The sequence below is a fragment of the Cydia amplana genome, chromosome 6 (genome assembly GCF_948474715.1).
Source record: "Cydia amplana chromosome 6, ilCydAmpl1.1, whole genome shotgun sequence".
Classification (NCBI taxonomy): domain Eukaryota; kingdom Metazoa; phylum Arthropoda; class Insecta; order Lepidoptera; family Tortricidae; genus Cydia; species Cydia amplana.
The window spans coordinates 5,937,958-5,955,003 of record NC_086074.1 but is presented as its reverse complement, the minus strand read 5'-3'; the positions used below and the strand labels follow the sequence as shown (position 1 = coordinate 5,955,003).

Below are 17,046 nucleotides of genomic sequence, written 5' to 3'. Positions count from 1 at the left end.
TAGTCTTTTTGGTACTAAGACTGATGTATGGAGTGAGCAAACTATGTATTTTTTTCTCTATGGTAGTGTGTAGTTTTAATATGTAGTTACCTATAAGAAAGAATGAAGATATTGTAGTGCGGAATATTTACGCAAGCATTTAATCATATGCCTGCCGGTTACTACAGGTAATCTAGATGGAAATAAGTTATTAGCGGATTTAGAGGGCATTTATAATGGTTTAATTCGTTGCCACGCCTCTTTAAGCGATTTCAATATTTGATTGCTGCTTATTAGTCATAATATATGAAACTATATATGTCATCGGTCATGTATATATGTCGGCGGCCGATCGTAAGATCAGGCAGATTGTAATGTTCCTGTGTAATGTTTTGACGATAGTGACAATATATAGGTAGGATAGGTTCGTTAGGTTGCTTTAGATGCCCGAAGGGCAAACTGGCCAGAAATAGGAGCCCCGCGTAGCGGGGCTCCGTCGATTCAGGGAACGGGTCAATAATTTTCACGTTTCACGATATACCTAGGAATTTCACGATATGCCTGATCTTACGCTCGGCCGCCGACATATACATTTTGAGAAGTCTACTCGTACACTACTATTGGTGCGAGAGGCACGGAGACGGTCATCAAATTAAGATAAGTTGTTATATTCGAAAATCTGAATGGAGTTTTAATGATCGACAGATTTATTATTCCATTTGAAAATTAAGATATTCTACCTATATAACTGTTTTCATTGTCTGTAATTGTAACTTTGGAAGCACTTGAGGGTTAGGTAATGTAAGGATAGGTTCTAATCTAACAGCTGCAAGTGAATTAATGAATATAAATTAGTTTATGAAATTCACGAGATAAAAGTAGTTCTACGTAGCCGTTTAGGTCAATTAAATTGTCAGCGATTGATTTGATTTAAATAATAGATAGGTCTCGTAATACTATGTTTCTTATAAATTGATAGCTTTTAGCTGTAAGATACGGAATCGTTACGTAAAACAGCACAACAGTGAAAGTAATAATCACAGTGGCCTGGACAAAGTTAGATTACCTACAAATTGTGCTAGGCGCTTGCTGCATACAGCCCTATTTAAGCAGACCATGTTTGGTAATCGTAAGTTACGTTAAGCGAAGCGTTCAATGCGTATCGACAAGACAACAATACGGTTGAGCAGAACGCAAAGACAGTAATGTAATGTTATCAGTTTCGTTAGCTCACGAGACTCCGGCGCATGGGAACAGCGCTCTTGCCAGCTGTTCGCGTTATTGTAACTGGAACTAGAGCGGTCAATAAATACCGAATCGCATTCCCGAATTGTAATGTATAAACTTTGGGCCCGATTCGGATTTTGAAATAGATGTCTTTTAGACATCACCAAGATACGATAACGATATTTTTAGGATCTAACCTGTCAAATTTGACATTTCCGCGATTCTGGAGATACTCTTGAACGATTTCCACAGGATATGACTTAGAGATCCAATTCACATCTAGTAGATATCTAACTCTATCTAACGTAAAAGTGACATTGGTTGACGAATTGAGCTGCAAAAGAGGACTAGTAGAAATCTAAACTATAACGTATCTAGAATGGATCTAGTACGTATCGTCTCTTGTGAATATCTTGAAGTTCGAATACGGCAGTTTAGCTTTTGCGTGGACGACGATTGCGCAAAGATTTATGAAATAGCTTCCAACTCCAGGACTTTATTAGAAGTTAATTGCATAGATTCTTTGTCGTGTAAGTGATGTGATTCCGATATTAGTCGTTGATAGCTCTAATTGACACATTTTGCAACTATAATGCGCACGTTTAAGTTTTTCTGCCACGTCCAATTAGGAGTTACATTTTGTCCTTCTTTATCATTTAATCGGATGCCAACCGCCTTATCGGTCGGAATAAAATGCAACATTTTTATCAATATTTTATTCAAAATCCGTGAATCATAGGCAACATTTTTTATTGCAATAATTTCGTTATGCAAAGTTCGATGACAGAAGAGCTCAGGCGGAGGTTTCGATGCCACGGTCGAGCAGCGATCTTGACCTAGGCTCCGCGTCGGTGCGTCTTCGAAAACATCGAACCACGCTTAATCGATTAGCAACTCCCCAATCGATTGCAATCGGTTTTCTAGAGATGTCGTTGCTTTCTAAACTACGTAAATCGAAGTAAATGGTACTTGACAGCGAGTTGATAAATGGTTGTCAATAAATGAATAAAGTCTGCGCCTTGTTCAAGAACTACAGTTAAATATTCATTTACTGGTATACTACCTATACTACTAATAAATTTAAATCGTGCATGTTATGTCGAAATGGTTGCTCCACAATAAGCCCTATAAGGCGTTTGTGAACTAATTGCTAATCCTTGTTTTGTTTAAGGATTAAGTTAAGATTTAAAATCTGGGTCAATCTTTGAGGTGCATGTTTGCTCCGTATTTTAAAGTAACTCAATATGCGCTTGCGTCATTCAAGGTAACATTTGGTGTCGAACGCTGTTTCACCTTTCGCGCCACTTTCTCAAAATTTGACTTTCGTTCATGCCAATATGGCATGTTGCGACATATTCGATTTTATAAATATATTATAACTGTCGATGACACGATGAATAATGTATGTACTTGCCAACATAATCCATTAGTAATTTTAAAATGTGTTCATTTCGCGAGATCAAAATTTACTTTTAACGTAATTATGGGTTTACAGCTGTCTTAAATCTTTAAAAAGCATATTAAATGGTCACTCGTATGCCGGAAAGTGGAACTAAAGGATGACTCACGTTAGACCAGGCCGGAGCTTCCGGAGCTTCGTTTTCTATGGAAAGCATCACGTGACCACCGGTCATCTGTCATAGAAAAGTAAGCGCCGGAAGCTCCGGCCCGGACACGGCCCGGTCTAACGTGAGTCATCCTTAATGGGTCTAGTGCAAGGTAAACGAATGCGACAGGCGTCTTCGCCGCCTGGCCGAAAATTAAACTTTCGGTTGGGCTATGATTACCCAAGAAACGATTAGCACTGCTTATTATCGGATGGAAACTATTGGCAAGGCAACAATTTCGTCAGGAAACGTCCGATTTCCCGACAGCGCACAGTGTCGCTCTTAAATGATGAAAGTTACGAGGAAATGCGATCTGCAGTTTCGACCATAATAACATTTAAATTCATGAAGTAATCATTAAGTAACAATGTTACGAAAATCTAGTTTAACATATTATTTTAGATAGGTATGCAATTTAGAACGGCAATAATGATAGCCATACTTTTTTTTTAATACTTCACTCGTCGAATGATAATCCCTATGACAGTTCCTCCAAGTCGCTTTTAGATAGGCTTTAAAAAATAATTGAGGATTATGTCTTACCCGTATTTTTATTACTTAAATGTTACATTTCTAAATAAATACATTTTCTATAGTTCCAAAAAAAAATTACGAAACTTTTACGTGACAGCTGATTAAAATAAAAATGAACTTTTATAGGAATCATCATTGGAAGCGCGAGGTAAGTATAAGTGCTGGGCTTCGATCTTATTTTTTGGGCCAAAACGCTGTCAAGTTTGCTCTTAAGATTTCAAGTATTTTAACATTCCGCAACTTTCATATCAGGCCTAATATTATACTTATGTCATGTAAGTACATAATCGAAATCAGTAATGATAATTAGGCATCCAAGCGGCAGATTGCGTAATCTGCGAACATTTTTAATCATGAATATTTAGACGGTAGGCACATTAATATCTGAATAGCTGTCACAATGTTGAATTTATCGAGTGATTAATTAATAGCATTTCACCTGTCAATTGCAACCCGATAGTGTTATAATTGGCAAATGTCTCAGGCGGGTGTAAATATAGGCTCTAACTAAAAAAACCGGCCAAGTGCGAGGCGGACTCGCGCACAGAGGGTTCCGCACCATCAACAAAAAATAGAGCAAAACAAGCAAAAAAACGGTCACCCATCCAAGTACTGACCCCGCCCGACGTTGCTTAACTTCGGTCAAAAATCACGTTTGTTGTATGGGAGCCCCACTTAAATCTTTATTTTATTCTGTTTTTAGTATGTGTTGTTATAGCGGCAACAGAAATATCATCAATCATCTGTGAAAATTTCAACTCTCTAGCTATCACGGTTCGTGAGATACAGCCTGGTGACAGACGGACGGACGGACGGACGGACAGCGGAGTCTTAGTAATAGGGTCCCGTGTTTACTCTTTGGGTACGGAACCCTAAAAACGTTGTTGAGCAACTTTTAACTGGCATTTTTTTTTATCTCTGGTCAATCCGGTAGAGATTCATGCAGGTTATCAAAAATGTTTCCAATAGTTTGCGATAACTCGTGGGAGCAACTGACAGGTGGGAGAAAAAACTATGAACAATAAGTTTCATAATCTCTTACAGCCTTCTTTCTGTGCAAAACAGTGTAAACTTGAAAAATTAATCATACATTGACCGACATCCGACGATTTGACCACGATTTTGATTCGATCACGAGATGAATTATCTGTATAGTAACCTGCATAATACCCTGCATTTTGACGACCGGTCTGGCCTAGTGGGTAGTGACCCTGCCTGTGAAGCCGCGGTCCTGGGTTCGAATCCCAGTAAGGGCATTTATTTGTGCGATGAGCACAGATATTTGTTCCTGAGTCATGGTTGTTTTCTATGTATTTAAGTATTTGTATATTATATATATCGTCGTCTAAGTACCCACAACACAAGCCTAGAGCTTACCGTGGGGCTTAGTCAATTTGTGTAAAATGTCCTCTAATATTTATTTATTTATTTATTTATTTATTTATTTATTTATTTATTTAATATAGCAATGTATTATGATTATTACGTCTATTTCTTTGCCTTACGGTTTTATAATCTGGGCGTCGTCTACACCAATCGTATGGCGTCTTATAACAAAGCTTTGTGACCGCAAAGTTTATTCATACCAGGTCAGTCGTGAATAAAGGGCGGGTTAATGCAATAAGTTACCAGTTGAGCCTTCTAAAAGTCAGGCGCGATAAATTGAATACAAAAGATCCGAAAGCAAACAAATACGGTTTAAATAAACGGTAATTTAAATATAACCTTGTTGTACGCCTAAATCAATACGGAAACGGAATGTTAATAAGGAAAAAACGCTTATAATTCGTCAACAGTGATTAGAGAGCTTATTTATGGTTTTTTTGTGAAAACTGCTGACTTAGAAATGCGTTTAGAATATCGGAAATCTCTATACTTGAATAGTGAAACCTAATCGAATGTTAGCCGGGATCGAATACTAAGTAATTTAAGTATCTAAGAGTAAAAGTGCTTAGGTGCCTTAGCGTTGAAGCAAAATACTATTAGCGAGGAATTTCGAGTTAGCTCCCCATTTATTTATTTTATATTGAGCTAATTTATCCGCAATACCCCTAAAATACATATACTGTATATCATACAGTGTATGAGTAATCATAGGCAAATTATTTCTTATTTTAGTAAGCACTTGTACAGAAAAACAGACAAGGCGTTAAAGTGTTCATGGACTGTTAAAGCGGATTGTATTAGGAATCAGGAATAAATGAATGACGATGAAATCATTTCATACATTGTTAAATCGATGAATAGTTTAAATCATCAGTTATGCGATATCACGTGATGGATAATGAGCTGGGCGTGTTGTTACATCAATCTGTTATACTGTTTGTTCGTCCCGAATGATCTAAGTATCTACTTATCGAATCAGAATATAAATCATTCTCAGTTGAATAAAATATGACTTTAGTTAACGATCTTTAAAAAATACGAGGAATAACTTAAAGGGGGTGTAGAAAAAGACGGCGGGAGTATTATGATAATTGTTATTATGTGTTTTTAAAATCCACGGGTCAATTTATATAAAATTTATATTTAAAGTGGCCCATTATCTGACCGTGGTTTGATCTGGCTGTGGTTTGTCTTCTATATGCTCGTATCATACAGATATTACCGTAAAATGGGGTGAGTAGGGGCAAAACTGACATTCAAACCTCGATAACATTTTATTTTTACATATGCAAACTGAATGGTGTATATAATAAGTGTTCCAGACGTTTGTATTTTAGTTTTTATTTTATTTTGGGTAGTTCCATTTCATAACTTTGACGATAAACAGGAAATCCCACCTCACCCCGTAGTCCCTCGTAATTGGGGTGAGATGGCATTTCATACAAAGGTGATTTTGGAAGATTGCTGGATCGATGAGTACTTATTACTATAACTTCATTTTAAATTGGAATACATTATTTTTGTAGCAGTAGCCTTAAAATCCCATCTCACCCCCCTTTCATCCCTTCTCTCCCCATTGATAACCCAACTCTCCCCGCGAACCCTACTCACCCCATTTTACGGTACATAATGAGCAGAAATACCAATTAAGGTATTACACGTGACTAATATATACATTTCCTACGCCGTTGGATATTAATACAGCCAGACGTTACCAAAACCGCAAGTGCGCCCAAACTCGGTCAATTCTTCAACGTTGTTGTAACCCGCCATTGAGAATGTCAAATCTAAATATGCAATAAGAACGGGAAATCGACACACATTATGCACTAATAATGCGTAGCGAGATACTTAGGGGTCATTTGGTTGGTCGTAAAAAGTTGCAAGACTTGAAATGCTGTATTTTGGGTTAATGACCGGGAGCTTTGTCAAGATCTCTCGCCAGTTTCGTTTGCGTATGGTCAAGTCTGTACACAATATTAAAATTAGACCTTATTCCTTTAGTATAAGTTTTGAACTTTAAACCTAATTTACCATGCTGAATATACGCAAGCATTCACTTGTTACAAAGATACATGAAAAAACAATTAGGATTTGCAAGGTCGTGTTATTTGGCAGCATATGGGCAATATGGGCAATATGTATAGCGGACGCCATTAACGTAAAGTGATGTGGAAATAGAAAAATAAATATTGATGAGTTTTTGGTAGTTTGACTAACTAATTTTATGATATTATAAATGAGATTGATAATTTAATTTAGATTGTTAATTAACATTACTAAATATATTATTATTGATATACTTAATTATGATTCTTGCAATTTGATCAATCGACAGTTAAATTATTTGGCAATTTGTATAATTCTGTTCGTATTTGTTTTATGTAAGTACTAGGTAGTTATTATTCGTATAATCAATTACCAAGGTTTATTGAATTAAAATAAACCCATTTAAAGCTACAAATAACTAGTTTGGTAAATGACTTAAATTACTTGTTAGGTAAATGCAAGTTTAAGTAAGTATTCTAACTACACTTAATATAGAAAATAAATAGGTTTATATAGAATATTACATGAAATCGTGTTATTAACAGCAGCCAATTTACGTTTTTAAAAGATGTGTAAATTGTGTAAGTAAGACAAAATATTCCAAAAAAAAAATTGTCAAAGTATTTGTGGACTAAATGTACATTACTATCAACTTCTTACTTACGACATGGCAGTGACGGGAGCACTCCTGGAGTGATATATTTATTTATTTATTTATTTATTTAAACTTTATTGCACAAAAGAAAAACTTATTGTACAAAAGGCGGACTTAATGCCAAAAGCATTCTCTACCAGTCAACCTTAAGGCAAAGCAGAGAGATTGTGGACGGTGCAACTGCTACTACTACTAACAAAATTTAATATAAACAGCAAAGCTAATTTAAAAAAAATAACACACATATGCAAGTATATCAGAATATACACGATACATATAATATAAATACATATACTTAACAATTTAAATATATACAATAAAATATATAACTAAAACTAGGAATCCTTCATTCTTCCAGCAAAGAAAGTACGTACCGATTTCTTAAAAGCGAACTTGTTTGAGGCATTTTTAATACTAAGGGGGAGTCGGTTCCAAAGGCGCGGATATTTATTTATTTATTGATCAAATAAGTAACACAGCATTACAGTATAAAACCAAGGCACTGTGAAACTACAAAATATAAAAGAAATGATACAAAGAAAAACAATATACATAAAAATGAAATTAACTAAATATTAGACTTGGGCGACGACGTAACAGCGTGGCTCCTTAGCGTCGAATCGTCGCGTCGTGGCGTATATGAATCGATAATTAGGTATTACTATTCACGTGCTATTCACACACAAGCCGAACAGTTGTTCTTGCACCTCAGCCACTTATACTGGCTATTAGTATGAATTATGTATGAGAGGCACAAACAGCAAAGCTGATTTCTGTGATATGAATATCAAGAGCAAATTCTAACAGTTAGTGTGAACGTTGCGTTACGGAATTGAATTATTTACGTGACCTAAAATTATATATTTTTTTACCAGATGTATCCCAATCAGGCCACAACCAACTGAGTAAGTACCATATAATAAATATCAAATATAAAAGGGTAAAATTTTATTGTAAATAATATTACTCGTGCGAACAATTTTATAAGTTATAACTTTTATTTTAAGAGTATCTTTGTAAATTGTCAAATGTTTTTTTGTTTAATGAACAAATTTTTATCTTTCTTTATTCATAGTTAATGGTTTAAAGCTGTCTTCTGGGTTAAAGCGTAATGCGAGCGTAACATAAGTATGTACGTAAATTGTAGTTTACGATATTCGAACAAATTTAAGAAAAGTACCACGTATGTACTAAGATAAGACAATAATTTTAAATATAAATACCTATAATGCGTTTACTATTCCTACTACTCTTACTACTACACTGATGGCCCAATTGCCCAAACCTGTGTTTATATACAGCTTTAACAGTTATTGATACAGGCGTCTAAAAATTGACATTTTGAACACTGACTAATTGATTGACATTATTATGAATATGGTACAAACTTAATTCACTTCCAGACGACTTTCAAGGTGACCTAGTAAGGCGTCCAGCTAGGTAATTGTGTAAACACCAACCGTTTACAAAAACAGTACATTTGTTACATTTTAAAATAGTTTTCGCTTCCATTGCTTACGCTCCATGATACATTACGCATCTATTTAATCAAAAAAGTATGTACGCAATCGTATAATCATGCAAAAAAAATTAGATTAAATACGCCAGCAGGCCAGGATCTGACTAAATACGGTGTAATGCACCTAATTAAAAATAAAATTATCGGTAAGTAGTGGCTTAACTGCGGATTTACTTTTTCTAGGGCTTTGCTTAAGTGGCAATTTTGATTAGTATTAATTAAGAATTTACCACCCACTGGCCACAGTTCTTTCATTAAATTATAAAAAAACACTGTTACTTAGTTTTTAAAACAATTAGGCCAAGGCTAGAGCCATAAAACCTATACCTAAACCACTAAATAAATGCTGCTATAAATTTTGTTTAAAACGGAAGAACAAACGAGAAATCATACAACTTGACGATTCATATATCTATAAATAAGTGCATATAAAGATATCTCATTGTACTTTACATGCAATTAATTGCTCGCAATCCTAAATAATACGCATACCTATTTAAACTTTATTGCACAGTAAAAATTGTGCAAAAGGCGAACTTAATGCCAGAAGGCATTCTCTACAAGTTAACAGATTATATGTAATATTTATGTTATGTATTTTCAATATTAGCGAACCTAAATCAAGTTCAGAACGAGTCACCATTTGTGTAATCTATTAGCATAATTTTAACATTTAGTTTAGGCGTATCTTTTTATAATGATGTACCGTTAAGTTCATAATTAACAGGTCGTGAAATTAACAGTTCCATGGCAAATAAATTAAACTCCAAATTACATGCAGTGAACACAATTTGTTAAAAGATAACACTGCTAATATAATAGTTGTATGCTTAGGTACCTAATTGACTTTGATCCGCTTGAGTTTGTTTAATTAACGTTAACTATGCTTGCACTAATAACTTTAAAGACACGTGGCTAAAATCACGTTTTTCACTTTCACTAAAAATAAATCGGAGTTAAATCGTTTTTAGAGCATTACATAATAACGCGGCTGGAGTGACGAAACCCAAAAAGACCTGTCCGCCCTCGGAATACCCAACGGGCGCGAAGTGGCACAGAATAGGGCAGAGTGGCGCTCTCTTGTGTCAGAGGCCAAGATCCTCTTTGGGTCACTGAGCCAGTGATGTATGTATGTACATCATAACGGCATCCGAGCCATCCGAGCAGAGAAACCACAACCAGGATTCGTGCCTTGATGTTTGCGTTGGAATCGATCCGTGCACACGTAGACAGCATTTCGAGACAATTTTCCATTTTCTAAGTATTATCAGAAGATGCAATTGAGACTAATTATTTGGAAAACGTGTCGGGAAACCAGGCACGCGAGCGTTGCCCGGGACCGGTCGGACTCTCGCTTCGGCTTCACTTTTCATCAGACCGGTCGACGATTAGACGCCGTCCGGATGTCGCCTTGCAAACCGCCTATTATATCGAAAGGAATCCACTTGTACTGCCTTAAAAGCTACCGGCCATAATGTACGAATGAAATTCTCTCATTTTGCTGATTAAGTCGTTAACGAATTTCAAACAATTTTGTAGGTTTAAGAAAAAAATCTAACAAGGCGTAAGGAGAACAATTTCATGACACTAATATTATAGAGGAGACCAAAGAATCAACCAATGAAAGATGATAAAAAAGTAATATATTGTGGACTAGTCATTAGAATTTAGTTAAGTATAAAACTGGTGGCCTAGCGGTAAGAGCGTGTGACTTGCAATCCGGAGGTCGCGGCTTCGAACCCCGGCTCGTACCAATGAGTTTTTCGGAACTTATGTACGAAATATCATTTGATATTTACCAGTCGCTTTTCGGTGAAGAAAAATATCGTGAGGAAACCGGACTAATCCCAATACGGGCCTAGTTGGGAGGTCAGATGGCAGTCGCTTTCGTAAAAACTAGTGCCCACGCCAATTACTGGGATTAGTTTCCAAGCGGACCCCAGGCTCCCATGAGCCGTGGCAAAATGCCGGGACAACGCGAGGAAGATGATGATAAAACGTGTGTCCGGTATTCACATTTTTTTACTACGTTAGATACCTAAAGATATAAAAAATCTTAATCACGTTTTCTCGGTGTCAGACAGGATGTCTGGTAACTATGAAACTTGACTTAGATTAAATTGCGACATTTCTCAAGTTCTCAAGCGTACGTATGTATGCACGTACATATTTTCATAGGGTTTAGTGAGGCGAAATAAGGCGCGAAAACTAAGGTACTAGTAACATAATCGTCTAATACGGCGGATAGTAGAACAGGGCTATTTATGGAAAGGCGGCTCGTTTTATTTCGCTGTTATCGTTTCTTGGACTTAATTCCATAGAGCAAGACACGATTTTCGTGCAATTTTGATGCGTATTCAATGCGTAACTCCGAGTCCGCAATTCCGGCAGTCTTTTGTCCGCAAAATCGTGACTGAAGCGAACTGCTTTCGTGTCCTAATTCTGTATATAAAACAGACAGACATTTCTTTTGCATAATTTCATTCAGTTTATATTGTTAGTAACGGTGTAGCAACAGGTTTGTTTCTACAAATTTAACTTGAAGCTAAAAACTGCGCTCAGTCATGTTAACTTTTTGCTTAAATATCGTCTAACGGTGGATTGAAATGTTCATCATAGTCTAAAATCAACGAATTAGGCGCTGTGCGGTGACGAATACAGTTACCTATATAGAAAAAACTTTATGGCTAAGTTATTTTAATAGCAATTAGGATGTCGTTTAGTGTTATAAGTATTTAATTAATGGTTTATAAATAGTTTTGATAAGTTAGTATGAGCGTTATTTACGTTATCATGACGTAGCAAGCAAATGTGAAACATCTTATAATATACATTTTACATATGTATGGTATGTAGGGTAATCTTGAACAGCGTGGTTTTAAAAATTGTCCTAAAACATTTTAAATATACTGACTTTAAAAAATACTTACTTACGTAACGAACGTTAAACATACGTGAGTGACCCGTTTTTAATATATTTAAATAGATATAAAAAATACTTTAAAATTTTGGGTTCCAGCTAATCCAACCTTTTTGACCACTCATAGAAGCTAAATTATTTGAAATTAGGTTAACGGATGACCCTGTTCACTTGAAGCTGTGTAAAGTTAGTAACAAATGATTTTCAGAGCAGAACGCGTGCTCCAAACTAATAAGCATTAGGTATACTTTTGATAACTGTAAATATCATGTGTTTGATTAATTACCTTTCTTCCGCTTGGGCACCACTCTCACACCCGCTGCGTGTTCCAGCACTAGCCACAAGGCCACAGTCAGTAAACAGTATCTCGCACTGCACCCCATCATAACCACACAAAGTCCTAGATAATAGCACTGAATTACTGCGGCACTGCACGTAGCATTTGCCTGGCACAGAGAGTCGCGGTAAATCCAAAAATCGTGTGCACAAATAAAAAAACACGATCGACGCACACAGGGTAGAGCACGTCGAACGAGTGAACCGCCCGACTACCCTATATTTTGACTTATAGCAATTTGGCAGTGCGAATTCCACTTGTATATAAAACCTTTCGCCGGCTCGGGGCGGGCGGTCATTGGTGCGCGCGCGCCGAAGGTGAAGGGAGTTGGGAACCCCCTCTACTGTAGGGGGGGGGACCAGGGTCGACAGACACTTTTGCTATCGACGGAGTGCAATAGCTGCCTGCACTGACTCGGATGTTGTGCTCTGATTTTCGGCGCGATCACATGAACAAGACGCGGCTTATGAATGAATGATCGCGTTCTGTTAACGCTATTATTAATAGGCTGGACATTAATTTACTATTAGTGTGTAATACCGGTAATAATAAACAAAAAATCCAGTAACATCATGGAAAACACTTCTAATTGGGGTAATGAAAAATGATAAGTAAATTTACTCAGAAAGCAAGTGTCAAAACCATTTTATTTACTAGACAGACTATTTTTGCAAGTCGATACCTACTGTGATACAATTATTAAATTACAAGTTAAAGTAGTGCACGACTTAATTATTACCTAAGCTTTTAATGCAACTATGTGTAAGAGTAAAAGGTACAGTTCGAATAATTAAGATAAATGGCTATTAAGTAAAATTAGACTACTAGTTCCTTGGATAAGGTTCTAGATTAGGTCCTATTTAGACTTTATGGTAATCGCGTTGCCGGTTTCATATCGTGATAAAGAAATATTATTGATACTAGAGTTGCAGTTTTACTTTTAGTGTATATAAGTAGCATTGTATTAATTGTCTATTAAATGTATTATTCTAAGTATATTAACTGCAGTGAAACTATTCGAGTAATAAAGTCATAAATCGAACTACGTAACTTTAACTAGGTAAATTTTTACGAGTAACCGTATAAAAATATCCTGTCCTTTTCTAGGTCACAAACTATTTGTCTGCCACTTTTCGTTAAGCGTTAGGTATATGACTTATTTAGGTGCTACTAAATATAATTTCTATGTGTTATCTTATCAAACTATAAACTATTTAAATACCTACTTCTATTGAAATTGATTTGGACAGGTTTTATCCGCAAAGTATTTATTTACTGGTGATTAATGTAAAGAAAGAATAAGATGTCTGCATTAACGACACAAAGCTTTCCATGTTGAAAAAGACTATACCCAAGCCATTTAACAGCAACCTCTTCTGTGCTCGAGCCATCATGAACATCAGGAACTTGGTGACGGTTGGGTCCGCCCAGCGCTCCCATTGAGCGCAATAGATGTCTGTGCATGACTGCTCTCCTATCTGAAAAATAAGTTACAGAAAAATTTTGTGACACACACTTTTATTGCTGACTGTACTTCTTCTCATTTGCATGTCTAATTGTCTATCAAGTACTTCTCGAGATCTATTTAATGAACCTAAACTCGAGGTGTTTATGTTTTTCCATCGAGGAGTTCCGTTTGCTACCTTCCGACTGCATCATCAGATCAGCTCCATATAGCATACAATGCAATAATGTCATCGAAATTAAGTATTATTTTAATAATTAGGTAAATAATTCTGCAGGAGTAGGTGCTTATACGTGTAACTTGAAATAAATTACCTCAATCAAACAGCTGGAGAAGTAGCATGGCGTGTACATGTGAAATACGCCAGTAGCAGCAAACATAGTGTACCTGGGGTCAATGCCAGTAAGATATATCTGATACAGGTTGCAAGAGATCAGAAACGAAGTCAGCAGAAACACAGCGAATAACCAGCCTCCGTACAATCTCTGAATCAGAGCAAAAAACTCAAGCGCTTCTTGATGATCTTTAACACAAGTCTTCAATCTTGCTTTCAACTCTAAAATGTCCTTCGAATCTGTAAAGGCTCTCTGGACGCTATGAGTCATAAGCTTTAATTTCATACGCAGATGACTGGTCGCAATACAGAACGATCCATCAAAGCCCGCAAAATTTGGAATCATGGAATAAATCCCCAAAAAGTAGTATACAAATACTAATTCGAAATATGGAAAGTCGTATTGTTTGTCTTCAATATATTTCAAATCCATTTCATGCAACATAACTTTTTTGAAGTTATCGGACCTCAAGCTTGCGTAAGTCATGCTTATACCAGCGTATATAGGGAATATCGATGACAAAATAATGGGAATCCATATGTAACATTTCTGACCTAACAGGCCTTGTTTTATATAGTAATCGTAAATCTCTTGATAGTCCGCATCCATGTTGTTTCCGTTTAATAAATCTTTCGTTATCTGCTCTAACAAAGATGCAAACATATCCGTTTTATAATTTACATAAAAGGTCTTCAAAACGAAAAGCAGGATGATAACTCCAACCGTTATGTTCCTCGTCGAGTTATAAATGTCTAGCTCCCACAAACATTTGACAGTGTACCATATGAACCAAAACAAAGTACCACAATTAAACAGCAGTACGCCGGAGAAAAGCGATGCTCTTAGGCACCTATTTTTTCGGTTTGGATAAATTAGACCCAAAGCGAGCGCAAAAGAGCAAAACTTGAATGTTTCATTAAACGATTTGTATTTCATACAATCTCCTTTTGATTGGTTCATTTTTGTAATAGGTACGTGTTCTCTTGATACCAAGATATTCTGAAATAAGCTCCTCAGGCCTAGTACTTAAAGAGGGTTGATATGTAATAAATTGGCAGGCAATTGTCTGCCACTTAGTTAGCTACCTTATAACACTGCTGCATAACCAGTCATCTACCAATTTCTTCCACTGTATGATTAGCTGGTAATTTATATTTTGCTTATTGTACCCTACTGTTATAAATTCTTTGGTTTCGTATCAATTGTTGCTAAGTAGGTAGGCAGGTACTCATTTTGTATTCTGCAAACTTACATTTTCACGAATTGAACGACTACTACCGCTTTGAAGCTTAAGTGAAAAGGTAGTTTTTGCCTCCTTTGACTATATTCACATATTCACTTTCGTTAGGTACACGCAAATATACCAAAAAAACTAGTATAAGTCATATTGAACGATTATTTCACGAAATGATGCAGATATTGTTTTACTGTTCCGTTGTTCGCAACCAAAAGGTACAACTTTGATGGTGCCAATTTCAATATCACTTGTCAGATTACTCTCACTGTTGATGGATTAAAGATGGCTCCTGACGCAACTATCTGTATGTTCAAAGCATAGAAAGCCCTGCACTGACGCAACTCCAGATCAACGACAGTCCAATGTCAATGAGTGCGTAATAAATATATCATAATGATAACACTGTGCGAACTGCGCGAACAAGTGAATGTTGTCGAGGCAGTTTTACGCCACACGACCCTTAAAATCATTATACAACCGCACCAGATTTTAGCGGCGAATTAAGAGGAACGTTGTGAAACGTAATGAAACTGACAACGCTTTATTTCTGTCATAAATTTGCAATTAAAAAGATAAAAGACAATGATGTTGCGATAGCTCGAGTCTAAAACGTGTAATTGTGAAATAGTATAGTTTTGATATTTTATGGGGTTCGTGGGATTCATGTTTAAACAAATATTACTTTAATCATGATATCCACATGCATCTATTCATTTGATCAAGACTCAGTAAAATTTTCAAACCCTTATTTTATTATCGTGTCCTTCATGGAAAATAGTTTTATTTGGATTTTGTTCTAAAAAGTACTTTTTGAAGTCCTGCTTTCTAAGGAGTCTTAATTAAATAATAATGAAAGACGCAAAATGCATATGCACTTGGTTTCTTGGATACGTAAAGTATGTGAAATAAAATAAAAACAGAATTATTACTTGAACAAACGAATTGAAAATTTTAGCACAAATCGTATCAATTACATTTGCCATACTTTCCTAAATTATGACAAAAAATACTAACCGAGTTACTCACTAGGCCTAACGGACATAACTTAAAAACCTGTAGTTAGTACGTAGTTGCCACACCCTAATCGGCTTCAGTAGCATCCCGTTCAATTTCGCAAACCACTGCTTACACCCTGTGAGGTAGGCGAGTGGGTAATTTACTTTTATACAAGTAGGTAGTTATATACTTATAGCGTTATTCATAAACGGCTGCTAACTTAATCAGTTGATGATCGACGTTTGTGCCTATCTGTCGCTATGCCACAGAGAGGGACGAACGACGATCATCAACTGATTAATTTAGCAGACGTTTATGAATAACGCCGTTAGATTTTCTGTTACCGTTATTAATGAATTATGTAGCTACAGCCATGGGCCATTTTGAAATGAAAAATCTATAAAAATGAAATATCTAGGGAAAATCGTAACTTTGGATCAATCGTATTAACCTTGTTTATTATTCTTCTGCATGCATTCAAAATTAATTGTACACTTTACCTAAATAATCTTACATCTAAAATTCTACACCCATCTCATTTAGAAAATAATTACATGTGGTTTATACATTTATATTAAACTTTTTTTATAAAATTTAGACGTTTAAAAAAAGAACTTAATCAATCTAAAAAAAAACACTTTAAAAATGTGGTGCTATCTTTGGCAAATTATTTCTCAATCACATAATTTTATTATAAGTATAATATAGTATTACTGTCTCAAAGAGGTTTGTCAGTTTGTAAATATTTAAAATTCCATGCGAACTAAGTGGAGGATAACGGTTTGGTGTAGCTAGTATTT

General features: G+C 35.8%; 2 protein-coding genes across 2 annotated transcripts in view; both read right to left on the bottom strand.

Annotated features, from left to right (window-relative positions):
- Window positions 1-12,491, bottom strand: part of LOC134648666 (uncharacterized) — a 57,844-nt gene extending 45,353 nt beyond the window's left edge. Inside the window, exon 1 of the mRNA XM_063503159.1 lies at window positions 12,163-12,491. Coding sequence (XP_063359229.1) covers window positions 12,163-12,262 — 100 coding nt within the window. The 5' untranslated portion in view covers window positions 12,263-12,491. The remainder of the gene's footprint in view (window positions 1-12,162) is intronic.
- Window positions 12,492-13,467: 976 nt separating this feature from the next.
- LOC134649215 (odorant receptor 49b-like) lies at window positions 13,468-15,199 on the bottom strand. The gene is made up of 2 exons (XM_063503935.1): window positions 13,993-15,199; window positions 13,468-13,691 (listed from the first exon to the last, which is right to left on the bottom strand). The coding sequence occupies exons 1-2, from the start codon at window positions 14,971-14,973 to the stop codon at window positions 13,482-13,484; spliced, it is 1,191 nt and encodes a 396-aa protein (XP_063360005.1). The 5' UTR covers window positions 14,974-15,199; the 3' UTR covers window positions 13,468-13,481.
- Window positions 15,200-17,046: the final 1,847 nt, after the last annotated feature.